General features: G+C 35.4%; 1 protein-coding gene across 1 annotated transcript; it reads right to left on the bottom strand.

Moving 5' to 3' along the window:
• Positions 1–12,605: 12,605 nt before the first annotated feature.
• LOC143553591 (akuammiline synthase 1-like) lies at positions 12,606–13,733 on the bottom strand. Its single transcript, XM_077043558.1, has one exon. The coding sequence runs from the start codon at positions 13,731–13,733 to the stop codon at positions 12,606–12,608; it is 1,128 nt and encodes a 375-aa protein (XP_076899673.1).
• Between the last annotated feature and the right edge of the window lie 5,177 nt (positions 13,734–18,910).

Below are 18,910 nucleotides of genomic sequence, written 5' to 3'. Positions count from 1 at the left end.
CATCAACTTTTAAGGGAGAGATTCTTTTGTATTTTAATCTTGTAGTAGCAGATTAAAGGTAGATATATATAGTGCCACCATGTTGTGTATATATAATTATCATCCATGGCAACACCAAACCTCATTTTTATTTATCACAACGCTCAAATTCCAGCCCATACTTCCTGTTTCTAACCATTACAAACCCATCCTCATTCAACTTTTCTACTTTGCACTATGAATGATGAGAAACTTGAAACATTGCTAGAAATTCGGGCATTTGCGACCGAAATTTGCTACAAAAGGACGGTTGCAGAGTTAGCGACTGATTTGCGACAGATTTCAAAATGGTCTCAACTTTAGCGACTGTCAAGATCCAGTTGCAAAAAGGTTGTTGATTTTCCGACAGCCAGCAGGCTTTTAAAATTGGTGAAGTAAAATTACGAGATTGTTTCAATCGCGACCGTCTAGTTTCAGTCGCAAGTAATTTTGTTATAGTTAACAAAATTTGTAAATATTTAGCAACTTAATTTGAATTCAAACTTGTGGCGAGTGAGGCTGCAGCTATTACATGCCTGTTTATAATTAGCTTGTTTATAGTTTTATTCCATCACAACCCATCAACTGTATAACGTACCCACTTTTACTCTGCAAAAGCTAAAACATGAATTTCAGACCAGCCTTCATTTGTTTTGTAGATTAAAAGTTGACTTGGTTATCAAGAAACTCGTTAAAGAAAAAGAAGAAAAAGAAAGATTAAATGGAATAACTGCAGAGGTGGGGGCTGAAAAGAAAAAAGATAAGGTGGAGAATGATGCATGTTAGGATTAAACGCACACACGAAACCGAACACGGCACGAAAGCAATAAACGAACACGAGGATTTAACGTGGTTCGGTCTAAACTGACCTACGTCCACGGGTGGCAACTAGGTATTTCTTTATTGAGTGACAAGGGATTACAAGTACATAACATCATATATATAGAGAATAGTCTAGGGTTTGCATCTTATTAAACAAGAAATCTAAACCGGGCCGGGCTTCGGTCTGGCCACCCTACACCCATCTGCCATTTGGACTTCAAATAATAAACCGGGCCTAAACAAAAAAGGCCTACGAACCCAACAATCTCCCACTCGGAGGCCTTGAATACTCTCGTCTGTACTCCTGATTGTACTTCTGTAATCTGAACATTAAACTTCTTCTAGTTGCCACCGCCTTCTCATCAATTAACCAGAAGGCCCGTTGAAGCTCCCCGGAGCTCCAACACGTCAGTCACGGCTGAAACTGCCCCTGACCCATTCTCTGTCCCTACCGGCTCCCACTGTAACGAACTACCGGATCCTGAGATAACCTGAGAACAAACACTCTCCATATTCAGCAAGTAATTCATTGGAGAGACTTTTACAGCTGGAATACCGGTTTTCTTAATCCACTGTCGACCTGGAACTGTAACTGAAACACGACCTGTGCTCCCACTGTCACGATGTCCCCCAACTGATTTAACCTTCCTAGCTCGTTCATCCTGAATCTTCACTTTGGCTCTGGGTTTGTTACTTGCAAAACGAACCTTCTTCTGCCCACGAGATTCTGTGAACCGGATTTTGTCTTTCACCAAAACTGGATCCACTCCTTTCGATGACATATCGACCATATACAACGAACCCATTTTCTTGCCACGAGCAACCACGAGATTCCCTTTGACTACTTTCCACTGCCCATTCCCGAACTTAACATCGTGCCCTTGGTCATCCAACTGCCCAACTGAAATCAAACGTTTCTTCAAACTTGGAATAACCCTCACGTCTTTCAAAGTCCAAGAAGTACCGACTGAAGTTATCAAATCAACGTCTCCCATACCCGTAACCTCTAAAATATCATCATTCGCTAGTCGAACCTTTCCAAAATCCCCAAATTTAAGATTCTTCATCGTTTCACTACAGTGAGTGGCATGAAACGATGCACCAGAATCCATCACCCAAGCATCAACGCTACTCTCAACACTACAAACCAAAGCCTCATCACTACTGACCCCGTCATCTGTGTCGTCTTCTGTAACGTTCACCTCTTTCTTACCATTCGGACACTGATTCCTGAAGTGTCCTTTCTCTTTACAACCCCAACATTCAATATCCTTACGAGTCTTAGACTGACTCCTCTTCCTGCTCCCACTGCCTCGCTGTTTTCCCCTACCTTTACCTTCTGTGACTAGCATATTGCCTGATGATTCACCTGAACTTCTGCGTCTTGAATCTTCTCCCAGAATCAGATCTCGAATCCCATCGAAAGTAATATTTGTAGACGAACTACAAACTGCAGTCACTGTTTGCGACCAACTGTCGGGCAAAGAGGATAATAACAAGAGGCCTTGAACTTCATCATCAAACTTAATGTCAACTGACACTAAGCGGGACAAGATCGAATTAAGATTATTGATATGAGTTGTAACTGACCCACCCTCTTTCATTCTTGTTGTCACTAGCTCTCGGATAAGATAGACTTTATTCGCTGCCGAAGGCTTCTCATACATGTTGGATAGCGCCTCCATCATACCACGTGCTGTGGTTTCTTTCATGATGTTAAACGCCACATCTTCCGACAACGACAAAGTAATACAAGCCCTAGCTTTCTTGTCTAACTTCTTCCAATCTGCTTCTGACAACTTTTCTGGTTTTTCATCCTCAAGCACTACATCCAAGTCTTTCTGACAAAGTAGTGCCTCAATCTGCATCTTCCACCAACCGAACTTCTGTCCGTCAAACTTCTGTATCGAAACCTTTCCGTCTTCTGCCATAACAATGACTAAAAACGAAAAACTGGATAAAAAACAGAGACAGACACAACAATGGCACGAGCCTGAACTTAACGGCTGTTCTACTGAACTCTGTTAAACAATCAACCTATTTAACGCAGCGGAATATTGAACTGAAAATCAGAAACTGAAACTTTAAACTGAAACAATAAACCTGACAAACGCGGTTGGCACTGGTTCTGGCTTCTATAACGCTTCTTCTGATTTGACGACTGTTCTTAAACAAGAATAGGATCTTGATTCGACTGTTCTTGGCTCATTCTTCGCTCAAAGATGATCTTAACGAAAATAATTATCACTAAGCTACACTGCCCAAACCATATCCGAACCACTAAAAAAAAAACCAACTGGTTACTCAATCATAAAAATCTGGTCTGCTTCCCAAAACACAAATTAATGTGTTTTAATTAATATTTGTATGTGTCAACGATATTTAATCTCACAAATAAAACACATCAATTGCAATATCTAGTGGTTGGTAGTAGGTTACTTCAACACCAAAAAAAAACAATATAATATATTTTGGCGGCTGTGATGAAACCTCACGAACAAAGCACAAATTCACAATTTCAATGTGACCAACACTGTGCGATCCAAGACATAAACCTCAAATATTAATTGCAATGTAATAACACAATTAGACGGGGTCGGATAACCTTGAAAGAAAAACTTAACTTCAATCGATGTCTGGGTACAACGGCTATGGCTGCCAGCGACCGACCCTAATCGACCAACTCGTCTGCGATCGTGTTCTTCGTGTGACCCCGAACCTAAGCTCTAGATACCACTTGTTAGGATTAAACGCACACACGAAACCGAACACGGCACGAAAGCAATAAACGAACACGAGGATTTAACGTGGTTCGGTCTAAACTGACCTACGTCCACGGGTGGCAACTAGGTATTTCTTTATTGAGTGACAAGGGATTACAAGTACATAACATCATATATATAGAGAATAGTCTAGGGCTTGCATCTTATTAAACAAGAAATCTAAACCGGGCTGGGCTTCGGTCTGGCCACCCTACACCCATCTGCCATTTGGACTTCAAATAATAAACCGGGCCTAAACAAAAAAGGCCTACGAACCCAACAATGCAATGCTTAATAGCACAAACATTAAATCTATGTTTAAAATCTATAGTTTAACCGGCAATTTTGATATTTTGAAGCTTTGTTAAACATTTTATTTTGAAAGTTTGGATGCACAATTATGTTTAGATATTTTGAAGATATAAACACTTTATTTTGGAATGTTTGATAGTTTGGGTTATTTTTGGAATATTTCTGGATTTTTCTCTAACTTTATTGATTAAATGGCTGCTGCCAACATAGTGGTCGGAAAATGGTAACAATCAATAACCTCAAGTGGTTGCAAAATGAAAAAATGCGGTAGCAACAATGCGGTTGCAATTTTAGTAGCAACAGTTTGGTTGCAATATTTGGTCGCAACACTCAGGTCACCAGTTGGAATACTTATTAACCCTTTTATTTGGTCACAACAGTTTGGTCGGAAAAGCTTCTGTCGTCGCAAATCGGTGTCAATAGGGCAACCGCAACCAACGTTTCTCCTATCGCGTTTTTGGTCGTGAAACAGTCGCAATAGGGAAATTGCAAACGTTTTACAACCGAAATTGTAGTTGCAAATCCCATTTTTTTAGTATATATATGCTACGGCATTGCTAATTTTTGGAGATGACACATAAGTAGATATAAAGGAATTGATACTGTGAAAACTCATTTAAGTTGTAAAAATGCGAAATAACTTTAATAACAATTTATAATTTTTTTTTCTTATGTATTATATGTTGGTCAAATGTATGATCAAAATTTTAAACTTTTTTTACATCACTTGACTTTTAACACAAGTGTAACAAACATTACATTATAAACACTATAAAGTAAATGTTTGTTATACCTATTTTAAAATGGCAAATTGGATTTTAATAATTCAAATTTTTTGTAGTTGATCAATAATTATTTCATCTGAGAAAATATCTGCAACTGGTCTCACCTTTCAAATTAATGTTTTAGGGCTTTTGATCGGAAGGATGATACGAATCGATGCGTGTAAAACTTACCTCGAAACAATGCTCTAAAACGTCTTGACTTTTGTTAATTGGAAGTTTAAACACCCGAATTGAAGCACCGTTTCATTGTTTGGAGCATTGTTTTGAGGTAATTTTTACATCAATTGGTCTTTATCTTCATTCCGATCAAAAACCCTAAAACATCAATTTGAAATATGAAAAAACTTAAAGGAGTTAAGTTTTTTTTAAACGAAGATCCAATGAAAACAATTAGTGTGAAAGGTGGAACCGGTGTTAGTTATTTTATAAGCTTGAATTATTATCAGTCAATTGTAAAATGTTGTTTTTTTTAATGTAAATTACTTATAAAACATATTTAGAAAATAAATGGGTTCACGTCAAAACTAAAGCATATTTAGAAAATTAAGAAATAGAGACTTGTATATTGGGATTTTTTAATATATGTCAAAAGGGCTGCAGCAAGCATTTATCATACGGCTCAAGTTATTCTATAAATAGGGGAAAAATAAGGATTTATAGCTACACAAAAAAATCACTAAAAAAATTAAATAAAAAAACAAATAAAAAAAATCATAACTCAAAATTTAATAAAAAAACGAAAAAAGTGAAAACACAAAAATGTTTCCACCGTCTTCCTCGGTCTAAAAAAAGACATAATGTTAAGGGAAAAAGATCATTGTGTCTTTTTGTTTATCAATGTGTTTCGTGTTTATTTTCGTCATTGATTGTGTCTTTTTTTCCTTGATATTGTGGTATATTAGTTAACATTGTGTTATATTTTGTTCGGTATTATGTTACATTTTTCAATCTATTGTGTCTTTTTTTATTTATAATTGTGTTTTTTGTTTATTTTCATCATTGTGTCTTTTTGGCATTTTTTTGGAACGGAAATGACGAGGGAAACATTTTTGTTTTTTTATTTTTTTTCGTTTTTTATTTATATTTTGAGTTATGATTTTTATTATTAATTTTTTTAAATTTTTTGAGGGGTTTTTTATGTAGCCACAAATGCTTCTTACACTTCTCATTTTTGTTTCCTTTTGTATTTTGGCATTTCCCTTATTATATTGAATATTCCTATTTAATATTTCATTTCACAGTAATCACATTAATCTTTTAATATTTAACATATTTACCCTTCTATAATTCCTTCTAAAACTTCTTTATTTATAATAACTATTAATTAAATTTTTCATAATTCCTTCTTAAATTACTCTTTCATCATTTCTAATTAGGTTTCTATAATTTCCTCTAAAAAATCACGTCTTTTTTTATCTCTTTTCTTGTTCACGAACCCCTCTTTCGAACAAAGAACCCATTCTTTCTCTCATAATTTTGATATAAAACAAGTGACTATTATTTCTTCACTTAGATAACATTGACCAAGAAGTGGTTCATTACAAATTATGTTTATTGCTTTCACTTTGTTCTTAAATAACATCTTCGTCAACAGAAAACTCATTCAGATCCAAAAGAATACGTCCATCCATTTGCAAAATAATAGTAATGCTTTATATCATTTAATCTTAAAAAAATAGATAGAAATGCAATGAAAGTTTTTGTTTAATAGTGGAATAATTTTAGAAAAATTGCGGGAAATTAGAAGCGATGAAAAAGTAATTTTAGAGATTATTAAAAAAAATTAGTTACTTGTCATGAATTGAGAGAATATTTAGAAGGAAATAATAAAACGTTAAATATGGTAAATTTAAAAATTAATGTAATTAATAATGTGAAATGATAGTTTCAATAAAAATACTCAATATAATAAATGTTTGTTACATGTGCCTTTAAATTATATATTAGAAAAGACCATTATTCATTCAAAAAATAAAAATAAAAATAAAAAATAAATAAGAAAATAAAAAATATATCCTTCCATAAAATGCATTAAAATCCCTAGAGTACATATAATTACAATGTAACATTATTTGTTTATTAATCTTTTTTCCATTTATGAAACTTATATATACGTGTATAGGCTAAGTATAAAATGAAAACCCACTTGAGTTGTGAAAACTCTAGAAACTCATTCTCAACCACATGTTTTTAGTTAATGTTTAAATCTTGTGGTCTACAATTAAAGTGAATAAAAAAAATGTAAATATAAATATAATGTTGGGACTTATATTTTAGACCGACGCATCGAATTATTATAATTATGGGTGAAAAATAATTAATATTGTTGGTCTCAACCAAGGGTGGATGGCTTGAAGACCAAGACATACTAGACTAGTATAAATAGATGTATTTGTTAATTTGTCTAGCATGAGTGAATGAGTGTATTGTGTATTGTGGGAGATCTAGGGTTTATCTCTTTGAGAGAGCCGCCGCCTCCAGGATGAGCTCTCCTGGAGGTGGCTGATCTTTACTGTATGTATGTGTGTATGTATGAGTGATTTGTATGACAACTTTTTGATGAATGAAATCACACTTCCACTTATTTATATTTGTGAATCGATTGCATATATTTGTTCATCCGGTTTATTGTTCATTGTAACGATTCAGGCTCTCTCCCAAAACACCACTCATCCGTCCAAAAACCCCTTTTCAAGAGCGAATACGATTCGATCCTTGCTCAGATCCGAGCTCCACCGTTAATAACGACCATTATTCACGCTTCCGCACCGGGGCTCGGGTTCTTACAATTGGTATCAGAGCAGGTCGCCGAATCGTTCAGACTTACCGCTGAATCTGATTCACCTCACTCTTGAATCCACCATGGACGTTAAACCGATGAGGTTTGTTGAAAAATTTTTAGAGTTATGAAATTATTTGATGATTTGGGTAAAATTTATGTGGATTGATGTTTGGGTTGATGACTCGTTCGGAGATTCAACATCAATTTCATGTTTATTTGGTCATATCGGTCCAGATATGATGTAACAGTGTTTTTAGCTCGTTTTGGGGCAAAACTGTTATTGAAGATGATTTTCAGATCTGTAACGGCTGTTGATAGATTGAAGATAGATGGTTGATATCGAGATGACTGGGATATTGCTACAAGGATTACTTTCAGATGAAGAAGCTTGGTTCTTGATTTGAAAATTAGGGTTTTATGTGCTTGTAATTGTTTCTGATATGAGTGTGCTGCTTGCACAGTAAAGGGAATATTGAAGAACATTGCTGCTGGTACAATCTGATATGCAGAAGTCAAGAATGAACAGGTACCAGGAGCAATCTAATCATTGTTTGTAGCAGCAGATGGAAGATGCAAAGGGAATATTCAAGCAGGTTCTGTATTGGAAAATCTTTGATTGATGATGCAGAAAAAAAGTCTGGATGTCTCGAGCATGATAAGAATGGTCTTGAGTATGTAAAATGACTAAGTGTTGCTTCGAGCACAGCTTATCTCGAGCATATCTTATATCAAGCACATCAAGTTTGGTTTCGAGCACATGAACCCCGAGCACATCCTGGTTTATCTCAAAATCCATCTTTTGGTCTTGAGCACACTTTGTTTTACTTGAGCAAACCTTCTTCGAGCACACTTTGGCTCTTGAGCATGCCCATGAAAAGAGAAGAAAAATACAAGTGTTTTCGAGCACACTTTTGCTTTTGAGCATGCTCAGGAAAAGAGAGGAGCATGGTCTTCGAGCACACTTTTGTTCTCCAGCATGCTCGACACAGAAAAAACAAGTATTTTCTCGAGCAAGGGCCTCGAGCAAGCTTTCCAGCATGCTCGATGAAAGAAAAAGACAAGTGTTTTCTCGAGCAAGGCCCTCGAGCAAGCTCCCCAGCATTCTTGAGTAAACATTGAGTATGCTCGTGAAGGGACTTTAACTTGTGTGCTCGTGAACCGATAATCCATGCTCGTGAACCGATAATCCATGCTCGTGAATGACTTACACTTGAGATTTTTGGTGCCGTTGACGGTTTGACCAAGCTGAGCTATATGGAAGATATATACCAAGGGTATTTTGGTAAATTTTATCCGTTCATCAACAAGCAAATGGAAATCAAAGCCTTATCAATTTTTCACAAACTTCATCAAAGAGCTTTACAAGAACAAGTGTTGACCAAGCTTAGGGATTTTATCCCTTATGAGTGTCAACCAACATAATGTTTTGTTTATCTTTGTTTATTATAGAATCAACAATCTTGATATAGATGGTCAAGGTTGTTTCACCCATACTTGATTTGAAGACACAATTTTCAAAGACAATTGCAACGAAATTTGGGGAGTAAAAATTCTTGAATTTCAGTGCAAATTGCTTGCTTCAAATCAAGTGAAAAGACTCAAGTTAAGGAAAAGTTGATCAAGATCAATAATCCAAGATTCTTTAGAGATGTTTCATTGCTTGTGAGTCTTCAGATTTCCTAGTACGGTTGAGAAGATAGAGCCATCACTAGTAACATGGTGAACGGATGATCAGTAAAGTTTAACCTCCTATGAAAACAGTCACTTGACAATCAAGAACGGGTTATGGTTGACTTGAATGCTATCTTGATTCAGGGAATGGTTTGAAGATGATTTATAAGGGAAGAAACAGATTTGAAGAATGGAAGATTATTTGATGATCACATTGAGTTTATTTCTTTTTGTTATGACCTTGCTACTTGAAGTTGATCTTTGAAGTTCAAAGACTCGTTCATATGCCCATACAACTGTATCCAAAAGTGATATAATAGATATGATTCGAAATGAACAATGGGAGAAGCTTAACGTGAGGGGGAGAAGTTCAACGAAAAACAACGGGTTTTTGAGGTGGTCATGGAAGAAAATTCGATGGCATCGGTCTAAGGGGGAGATTGTTGGGACTTATATTTTAGACCGACGCATCGAATTATTATAATTATGGGTGAAAAATAATTAATATTGTTGGTCTCAACCAAGGGTGGATGGCTTGAAGACCAAGACATGCTAGACTAGTATAAATAGATGTATTTGTTAATTTGTCTAGCATGAGTGAATGAGTGTATTGTGTATTGTGGGAGATCTAGGGTTTATCTCTTTGAGAGAGCCGCCACCTCCAGGATGAGCTCTCCTGGAGGTGGTTGATCTTTATTGCATGTATGTGTGTATGTATGAGTGATTTGTATGACAACCTTTTGATGAATGAAATCACACTTCCACTTATTTATATTTGTAAATCGATTGCATATATTTGTTCATCCGGCTTATTGTTCATTGTAACGATTCAAGCTCTCTCCCAAAACACCACTCATCCGTCCAAAAACCCCTTTTCAAGAGCGAATACGATTCGATCCTTGCTCAGATCCGAGCTCCACCGTTAATAACGACCATTATTCACGCTTCCGCATCGGGGCTCGGGTCTTTACATATAACTTTTTCTCTCTCCTGAAAACATATATAAAAATTAGTAAAAAAATGTTAAAAAATGGCAAAACATTTTTTTTGATGTTTCGTTGTTTTGTATAAAATGTTACAATATATATTACATGTAACAAAAAAAAACCGATGTTACATAGGGTTTTCGCGGGTTTTCACAACTCAAATAGGTTTTCATTTTAACCTTACCCTATGTGTATAAATTTAAGTATGAACTCAGCGAAGATAAATAAAGCAAAATTTTTAATTAAAATATAATATTTAATCAATAATAAGTTCTTTTTTTAGACACAAAAGGACCAAATTACAATATATAGGTGGGTATGCGGGCAACAAGCTGTGCCGCCACCCCCTTTTGAATGGTAAACCCGATCCTACTAAAAACAAAATTATAGTTCTTTGGCGTCGATAAGTTACTGTGAACGACTCGTTGAACTCTTTTCAAAAACGTAATAGTTTCGGGGGCAAGGGGTCCAAATATATCAAATGCAAAACGAATGAATACGTGTTGATTCTCGGTACATGCTTTCTCATGCTTAGCAATTTTTCCTGATTCCGCCTTCAACATAGCCTGCATAACAACAAACCCGGTATCCCTAAGCCTGACAAGGGGGGATACTCAGTAAGGTCTATGCAAACGTGTTTCCCCTACCCATCCCAACAACAGAACGTCTGCTGGCTGGAGAGTAGACCTCCCTTCAAGTGGCTCCGACAAGAAATTCACAGGATTTTTTTTTATCGAGATCCCTGCTCGTTTTAACACATCACAAAGGACATCTTTGACTATATCATGTCTATACTTAAATCCCGAAAGCTCCTTGCAGTGAACAGCATGTTCACCAAAATTATCCAAGCAAAATTTGCGGTAAACCGGACATGGCTCATCAACTAGGAACAGTGGGATCATTAAACAATATTTAAGAATGGCCCGGTACTCCACTGCTGACATGTGCTGCCCTAATCCTTCGATGGGGATGACGATCAAGAAATCTTGAGCATGGGGAGGCTAAAGGCATTCTAAAACCGCTCTTTCGCGAGTGGATAAGTTAAACTTCTCTCCCAAAATTTTGACGATTTTATTCTAAATGGCACTCACCAAAGCATATTGGGTTTAGGGGGCCGGTTACCTTATCAGCGAACCCGCCAAGATCAAGATCGGAAAGGGAACTATGCAAACAATCCAACGCACACCCATAATCTGAATCCAACCCATCAATACCACAATCTCGCAATATGTGGTCCTGTAACTTCCAAGATTGTGCCCTTGATGCTACGAAAGTATATGTGGAAACATCCCCAGCTGAATATAAACCTAAGCCCCTAAAATGGATTGGGAGAGAGGCTAGTGTCCATTGGAAATCCCCAAAAAATGAACCCCTACATAGCACAATATCCTCGATCGCCTCTCGGAGCCCGTTGTCAAAAACAGAGACGACATCTTTAACAAACATAAGCTGACATGTTCAAAGACCGAATAAAAATTTAGCTACCCCCATACAGGAGCGAAGCAAAAGGAGCTCACATTGAAGGTCACGCCGATAAGTAAGACATCTCATTAGGTTCAAGTATGAATTGTCATTTGTCAATGGCTGCCAGTCCTGGTTTTCTTGCATATTGTACATTCAAACTTGTTTTGCTTTATATATATTGGCTGAGTTCATACTTAAATTTATGCACATGTATAGTAAAGCTTAGTGTCAAAAATGGAAAACGACTAAAAAAAATAATGTTACATTGTAATTATATGTACCTCTAGGGATTTTAATGCATTTGACAAAAGGATTTTTTAGTTAAATGAATAATTTGGATCATTGATGGAACACTGACCCACCGAATCATCACTATCTCTCAAGTACCATAGACGACCCCATATGAGGATACCACCATAGATGAGAAAACACTCAGACCAAACCTAGAAGTCTGGAACCCCATATTTTTTGTCACATGCATGTAGAACTTGAACCACATACCTTCCCCTTTTTATATTTAAGTCTTTAGATGTCTAACCTCAACTAATTCAGCTAGGGATCATTTACTTAACGAAAAGGATATTCGTATATACTACATAAAGTAAATAGCTTTTTGGGCCATGTGATTTAGTCTTATAGCCTTTTAAGTTTTAAGCTTAAACTTGGCTGCAGTTTTGAGCTCTTAGACTACTCGTATACGTTTTATAGTCACAAGGGCTATACTCCAAGTATGTGTTTTATAGTCTTTTTTTTTGTTATCAAATTGTATCATTTTTCATAATAGTATTTTTTTAATCAAACTAATTAACAACTGACCAGTGAATACGTCCAACTTTTTTTTTATAATTATCTTTATATATAAGACTCATGGGTACTGCTATAAAGTCTTATGGCCTTTGAACCGCGCACAAACATAACTAAACACAATGCAATTTGCTTTAAACTAACCGAACAAGATAAACAAAGATAATAAAAGGCAGATTCAGTTGCGGTTCAAAATTAATTAATTTTGACAATATGAAAGCAATTCCTTGTCATTCTGAAATCTTTCCATGTCTTGCGCTTCTAAAGTCACCGATGCTTCAATACCTTCTCCATTAGGAGTATCCATCAAAGAGCAACCAACACGTTTCTCCTGTCTAAGAGTTACACCTACAACTGCGGGATTTCCCCATCCAAAATCCACTTTGTTAAAAGGAAACCCGCATAAGCTCGAACACACAAAAGTTTTGTAATTTTCTAAGTCTTCTTCCTTACTTAATATTGACAAGTATGTATCAACTTTTTCACGAGCCAGTTGCTGACTCTTAACACATTCAAGTTCCATCTTTCCTTTCTGTATATTGGAAACCAACATCTTTAATGATGCTTCACTTTCATGTTTGGTTGTGAACAAAAAAAACGACCCAAAATTTCCCACGGTCGTTTGCGGCTGCTTTGGCACAAACTTATTTCGCACATTCACAGGAACAAGTAAAATAGATATCTTAAATCCTGCGGCCCATGTTTTGTATATTAGAGAAGCCAATACTTCGACCCGTGTAGGTTTGTTTATAGATAGTGTTGATCCGCCTTCCGCTAGTGCAACGACTGTATTCTTGAGGTCGTTTAATTTTGAGTTCGGGAACACGAATTTTCTAGTGACAGGATTGACGCACCTTGTCCCCAAAACCGCAGCTTCGGGAGGAGGTCCATGAAAACTGATTGTAGCGGGGATTTGAAGAAAATGAGGATTAAACTGAAGTACATCTTTGTGATCAAGGGAACCATAATGTGCTACCGAAGCCCAATGACTCATGAGTGAGCCAAAACTACATCCATCGCCAATTAAGTGAGATATGGCCACTGCCACCACGATTCCACCACACGCAAAGTGATTGACTTGAACACCAAGAAGATTGGCTCTTTTATTAGGAGATTGTTGCCACCAGGACAAGCCATCAACAAAAAGTTGGCCAACAATGTCATCGTCGTCATCGATATGTTGGGACATATTCATTTGGCTATCGTGTTTAGCTATAACAAACACAACTCCCTCATCGTTACAAAGCGTGTAAGGTGATTCTGGTGAGTGTAATGTGCCGGCAAACGGATAGTATCTGGTTAGGCTTTGTGACAATGATTCCTTCATCTTCCGCACTTTGTCATCAAGGGTTAAACTGCAAGGTTTATCATTTGGATAGTAGAAAATTAGCGGAACATAGTAATGTGTGTTGTACATATCATATTTGGAAAGATTATAAATTCGTAGATGAGACGGGGTTGGAGATGAGAGCTTGATTATTTCTCGAGAAATGACGTTGTGATTTTGCCTTCCTTCGAATCCTAGGATGTTCCCTATCATCATCAACTTTTAAAACAAAGAATTTCTTATTTTAATCATGTAATTGCAGATTAAACGTAGATGGCTAGCTATATATAGTGACACCAGGTTGCTTATATGATATATTTACAATCTTAATACTTAATGATCATTATTAATGATTCCATACTTTTTACTCCTAGAAGGGAACTTAAAAGCCCCTTTGTTTCTTTCTTTCTTTCTTTTTTTTGAATGAGAAAAGATATTACAAAGTGAAACCAACTTTTTTTTATTAGAGAAACATTAAAATAGGATTTGACCAAAAAATTATTCAAAATAAGGATGAAAATTTTATTTTTCACACTAGTAAATGAAGAAAATACACCGGTCGTGTTAAGACACAAAAGTTAGGCTTCGTCAGACAACAATACCGACGCTAAAAACTATAAAAATCAATAGCGAATAGGGTAGGGTTTTTTTTTAAATGGTGAGAGGAAAGAATATTTACCAATGACAGGTTAAAATGCAATGGAAGACAAAAATAAGAAATGTAAGAAATATTTGTGGTAAAAAAGAAAATGAAAAAGAAAAAGAAAACGTAAACAAATTCAAAAAATAATAATAAAAAATCATAACTCAAAATATAAATAAAAAACCATAAAACTACAATGTTTCCCCGTCTTTCTCATTAAAAAAAAAGACGAGAAAGAATTAATGTCGAGAAAAAATACATAATGAAAAAAATTAACAAAAAAAAAAACCAGTGATAAATAAAAAAAATACACAATAGATCGCAAAATATAACACAATGTCGAGCAAAATATAAAACAATGTTGAATAATATAACACAATATCAAGAAAAAATACATATTTTTAATGAAAAAAAAACACAATTAATAACGAAAAACAAAACAAAAAACACGGATAAATAAAAAGACACGATTATTTTTTTTTCTCAACATTGTATCGGTTTTTCAAATAAGGTAGACGGGGAAAACATTTTTTTTGTACTTTTTTTTACATTTTGAGTTATAATTTTTTAATTAATTTTATATTATTTTTTAGAGCTTTTTTTTTCATAAATTTTTCTCATTCATATAATTTTTGTCCCTTTTGTAAAATAAACAGACTCTATTTATCAATTAGATTATTTAAAAAATATTTACAAAAATATGTATTTTAAAAAGTAGAAGATTTGTGGGATCTTGCAAAAAGAATCTACACAACCTTAAAAAATGCAAAAAAAATAAAATAAAATAAATAACAATAAACATCTTACACACAAAGCTGACTTAAACTTTCTAACGTGTAAAGCTACTGAAAACCCGGGTTTAACACCTTCTTCTTCATTAAAAACTTCACTCCTTTTGATATTTGAAGACCCATAATAAAAAACACCAATTATATACATAGAGATATCGGTTTATTAGGTTGTGTTGGTTGTTATTCGGTTCCTAGTGTGGACCCGTCACTTGTAATCTTTGATACTGTTTTGTGACAGGGATCTAGATTGTGCGTGTGCATATCCATCCCCAACACATTCAAAGGAACAAATGCAAGATTATATGAATCATATCATTCGATTTTACCATTTGATCATTATAACTTCGCACGGAATAAAAGGAGGGGAAGATCTATGGGATCTAGCACAAAGAATCTACACAACCTTTAAAAATGCAACAAACAATAATAAACCATTTTATAGGCATGGTTGACTTAAACTTCCTCATGTGTAAAGCTATTAAAAACCTGGGCTTAACACCTTCTCCTTCTTCACTAAGAACTTCACTCCTTTCGTAATCGAAGACCCCCAAGTTGAAAACACCAACAATTTACATAGATATATTGGTTTATTGGATTGTGTTGGTTGCTCTTCGATTCATGATGTGGGTCCGTCACTAGCAATTTTGATACTACTTGTGACGGGGAGCTAGATTGTGTTTGTGTATATCCATCTCCAAAACATTCAATGGAACAAATGCAAGATTACGTAGATTATATCAAGAAAATAATTATTGATGGGTTTAATTGAAAATTATTGTAATTGTATTTTGTGATTTGTGATCATTTGTGGATTACAATATTGTACTTTGACTTATGATTGGTGTTGAATATGGTTCACAGTACATATGCCTATACCAGCTTTATGATCTCACAACAATAGAATATGAAGACTTTTTATTATTTTGGTTATACGTTGGGTTCATGGAGAAACCACAAAGTTATGAGAAATTGAGAAAACGCTATCAACAAATCATTTTTTTTTAATTTTGTTTTGTTATTATTATTATTATTTTCTGTTCTTTTAATTATAATTTATAAGACTAGCTATAAAAGTAAAAAAAAAAAAGAAAGAAAGAAAGAAAAGAAAATGATTAGTTGATAGTGTTTTCCACCATCATATAACCATAGTTCAATAAGTGAGATTGGGAAACCCTGAAATGAGCTTCTTTAAGCCTGAAATTAGGAGGCCACAAACCATACAGAAAGGACTAATCCTGATTTGGACAACTATGTATCCTCATTCGTTTTAATCACGGTGCTAAACATATCGGTCTGAAGTCCTATGGCCTCCGGCCCAAACACAAACATAGATAAACACAATGCACACTGTTTTAAACTAAAGGTAAACAACGATAATAATAGGCCAGATTCGGTTGTGGTGTTATTAAACCGGACTACAAATCAAAATTAGTTAATTTTGACAAAATGAAAGCAGATCCTTGTCATTCTGAAATATTTCCATGTCTTGTGTTTCTAAAGTCACCCATGCTTCAATACCATCTCCGTTGGGTGTATCCATCAGAAAGGAACCAGTACATTTTCCCGGTCCTAGCGTTAAACTTGCAACTACGGGATTTCCCCATCCGAAATCTGCTTTGTTAAAAGGAAACCCGCATAAGCTTGAACACAAGAAGGTTTTGTAATTTTCTAAACCTTCTTCTTTACTTAATCTTGACACGGCCGAATCCATGTATTCACGAGTCAGATGCAGACTTTTGACACATTCAAGTTCCATCTTCCCTTTTTGTATCTTGGAAACCAACACCCTTAATGAGGACACTTCACTTCCATGTTTGGTCGTGACCAAAACACATGAAATTAAATTTCCCACAGCCGTTTGTGGCTGCTTTGGCACAAACTTATTTCGCATATTCATAGGAACAAGTAAAATAGATTTCTTGAATCCTGCGGCCCATGTTTTGTATATTAGAGAAGCCAATACTTCGACCAGTGTAGGTTTGTTTATAGATAGTATTGATCCACCTTCCGCTAGTGCAAGGGCCTTATTCTTCTTGAGGTCATTTAATTTTGAGTTCTGGAACACGAATTTTCTGGTGATAGTTATGACGCACGTTGTCCCCAAAACTTTATGATAGAGCTTGGAACGGATCTAGACCTTGTGATTACAACGATACATGTTGATTTCAGTATACAATTAGTCTCGGCATAGGTTATGTGTGTGTAGTGTGTGTATTGAGAGGACAATCGGACAGAGTAACGAGAGAGAAGTTAGCTAAATATCAGAACTGTTATAAATAGAATAGATTACAGGGGTATTTATAGGTAGATGACCTCATTCGTTAAGATAAACTTAACGAATGAGTCATTCGTTACACTTACTTAATGAATAAACATCCTCATTCGTTATTACATTAGAGATAGCGAATGCCCAACATTCGTTATGCTCCATTCGTTAAACAGGGTTAACAAATGGGACGGACATTAGACGAATGTGTTACATTCGTTACGGGGTAACGAATGTAACTTACATTAGAGCGAATGACCCATTTAGCCATATTTACACTAAGACCCCTATACTTTAGACTTATTACATTAATGCCCTGATAAAGACCGAGACGTACAAAACATGTATCAACAAACTGTGACCCACGGGAAGAGGTGTTGAGGGAATTTTGCCATCGGATATCTTGAATCGACTCAAGACATCAGTCTTGGGCTCTCCCTTTGATACTTTCGGAGAACATGATAATTTAACATTCGTATTCGGTACTTGGGAATAAGTGACTGGTTTCTTGTTTTTCTTCTTTAAGTATCCATCACTTATTCTTCCCAAATCAGTTTTTGAACAGCTGGGTTGAGCACGGTCAACACATTTGCTCGATACATTAATTGAATCAACCCACACAACTTTTCTCGGATTGGTATTAGAATACATTATCACACACTCATCAACTCTATTTTCTTTTAAAGTTGATAATGAATGATTCTTTCGAGTTGATGAGTCATTGATATCATCAATCTTTGCTTTGCACTTTTTGGAAACATGACCAGGTTCACCACATTTGAAACATAATCGAGAATCCAAAGTGTTTTGTGGCAAAGTACATGTAGTCTTTGATAGCAAAGATTTATGAGTATCATCTTTGGGTTTCTCAATTGTAACTTTCTTCGGTGTTTCGTGTTTTAAACCCTTTCTTTTCTTATAGAATTCAAGATTTGTTAAATTCGAAGAATTTTCCAAACCTGACGATTTTATGAACGTGAAAGGTTTAAAAACATTTGTTTTTGGTTTTTCTTGAACATTAACAATTTTTGTTCAAGTTCAGTCATTTGTGAAGTGTCATCCTGAAATACACTTTCAATCATTTCAGGTTCAAGAAGATCCAAAGGAACTTCTTTGTCAGAAAACACTTTTGACAAACCCTTTAATTTAAATACTTTTCCATTCGATGATTTCAGTTGAGGATTAACGAATCGCATCAACTCCTCATCAGACACCGAAGGCTTGTCTGATTGAGATACATTAGATTTTTCCTTAGGAATTACTTTAGGAACTTTTGTTGTGTTTGAAGAAACACCCGAAGTCTTTGAACCATACACAGCTTGTTCAAAATCTTCGGGTTCACACAGAATATGATTGTCAATTGGAATATCTTTGTTTTTGACAATCACATCTGGTTCAGACAACACCTCGATTGAACCATCCAATTCATTTTTGGTGAAAACCTTTTTACTTTCGATATGAATTGGTTCACGAGCAG

This window comes from Bidens hawaiensis, unplaced genomic scaffold (assembly GCF_021521415.1).
Source record: "Bidens hawaiensis isolate Kalapana, Puna unplaced genomic scaffold, B.hawaiensis_p1.1 tig00017340_1, whole genome shotgun sequence".
NCBI classification, from domain to species: Eukaryota; Viridiplantae; Streptophyta; class Magnoliopsida; order Asterales; family Asteraceae; genus Bidens; species Bidens hawaiensis.
The sequence above is the reverse complement of the archived record's forward strand: the minus strand, read 5'-3'. Positions and strand labels throughout refer to the sequence as shown.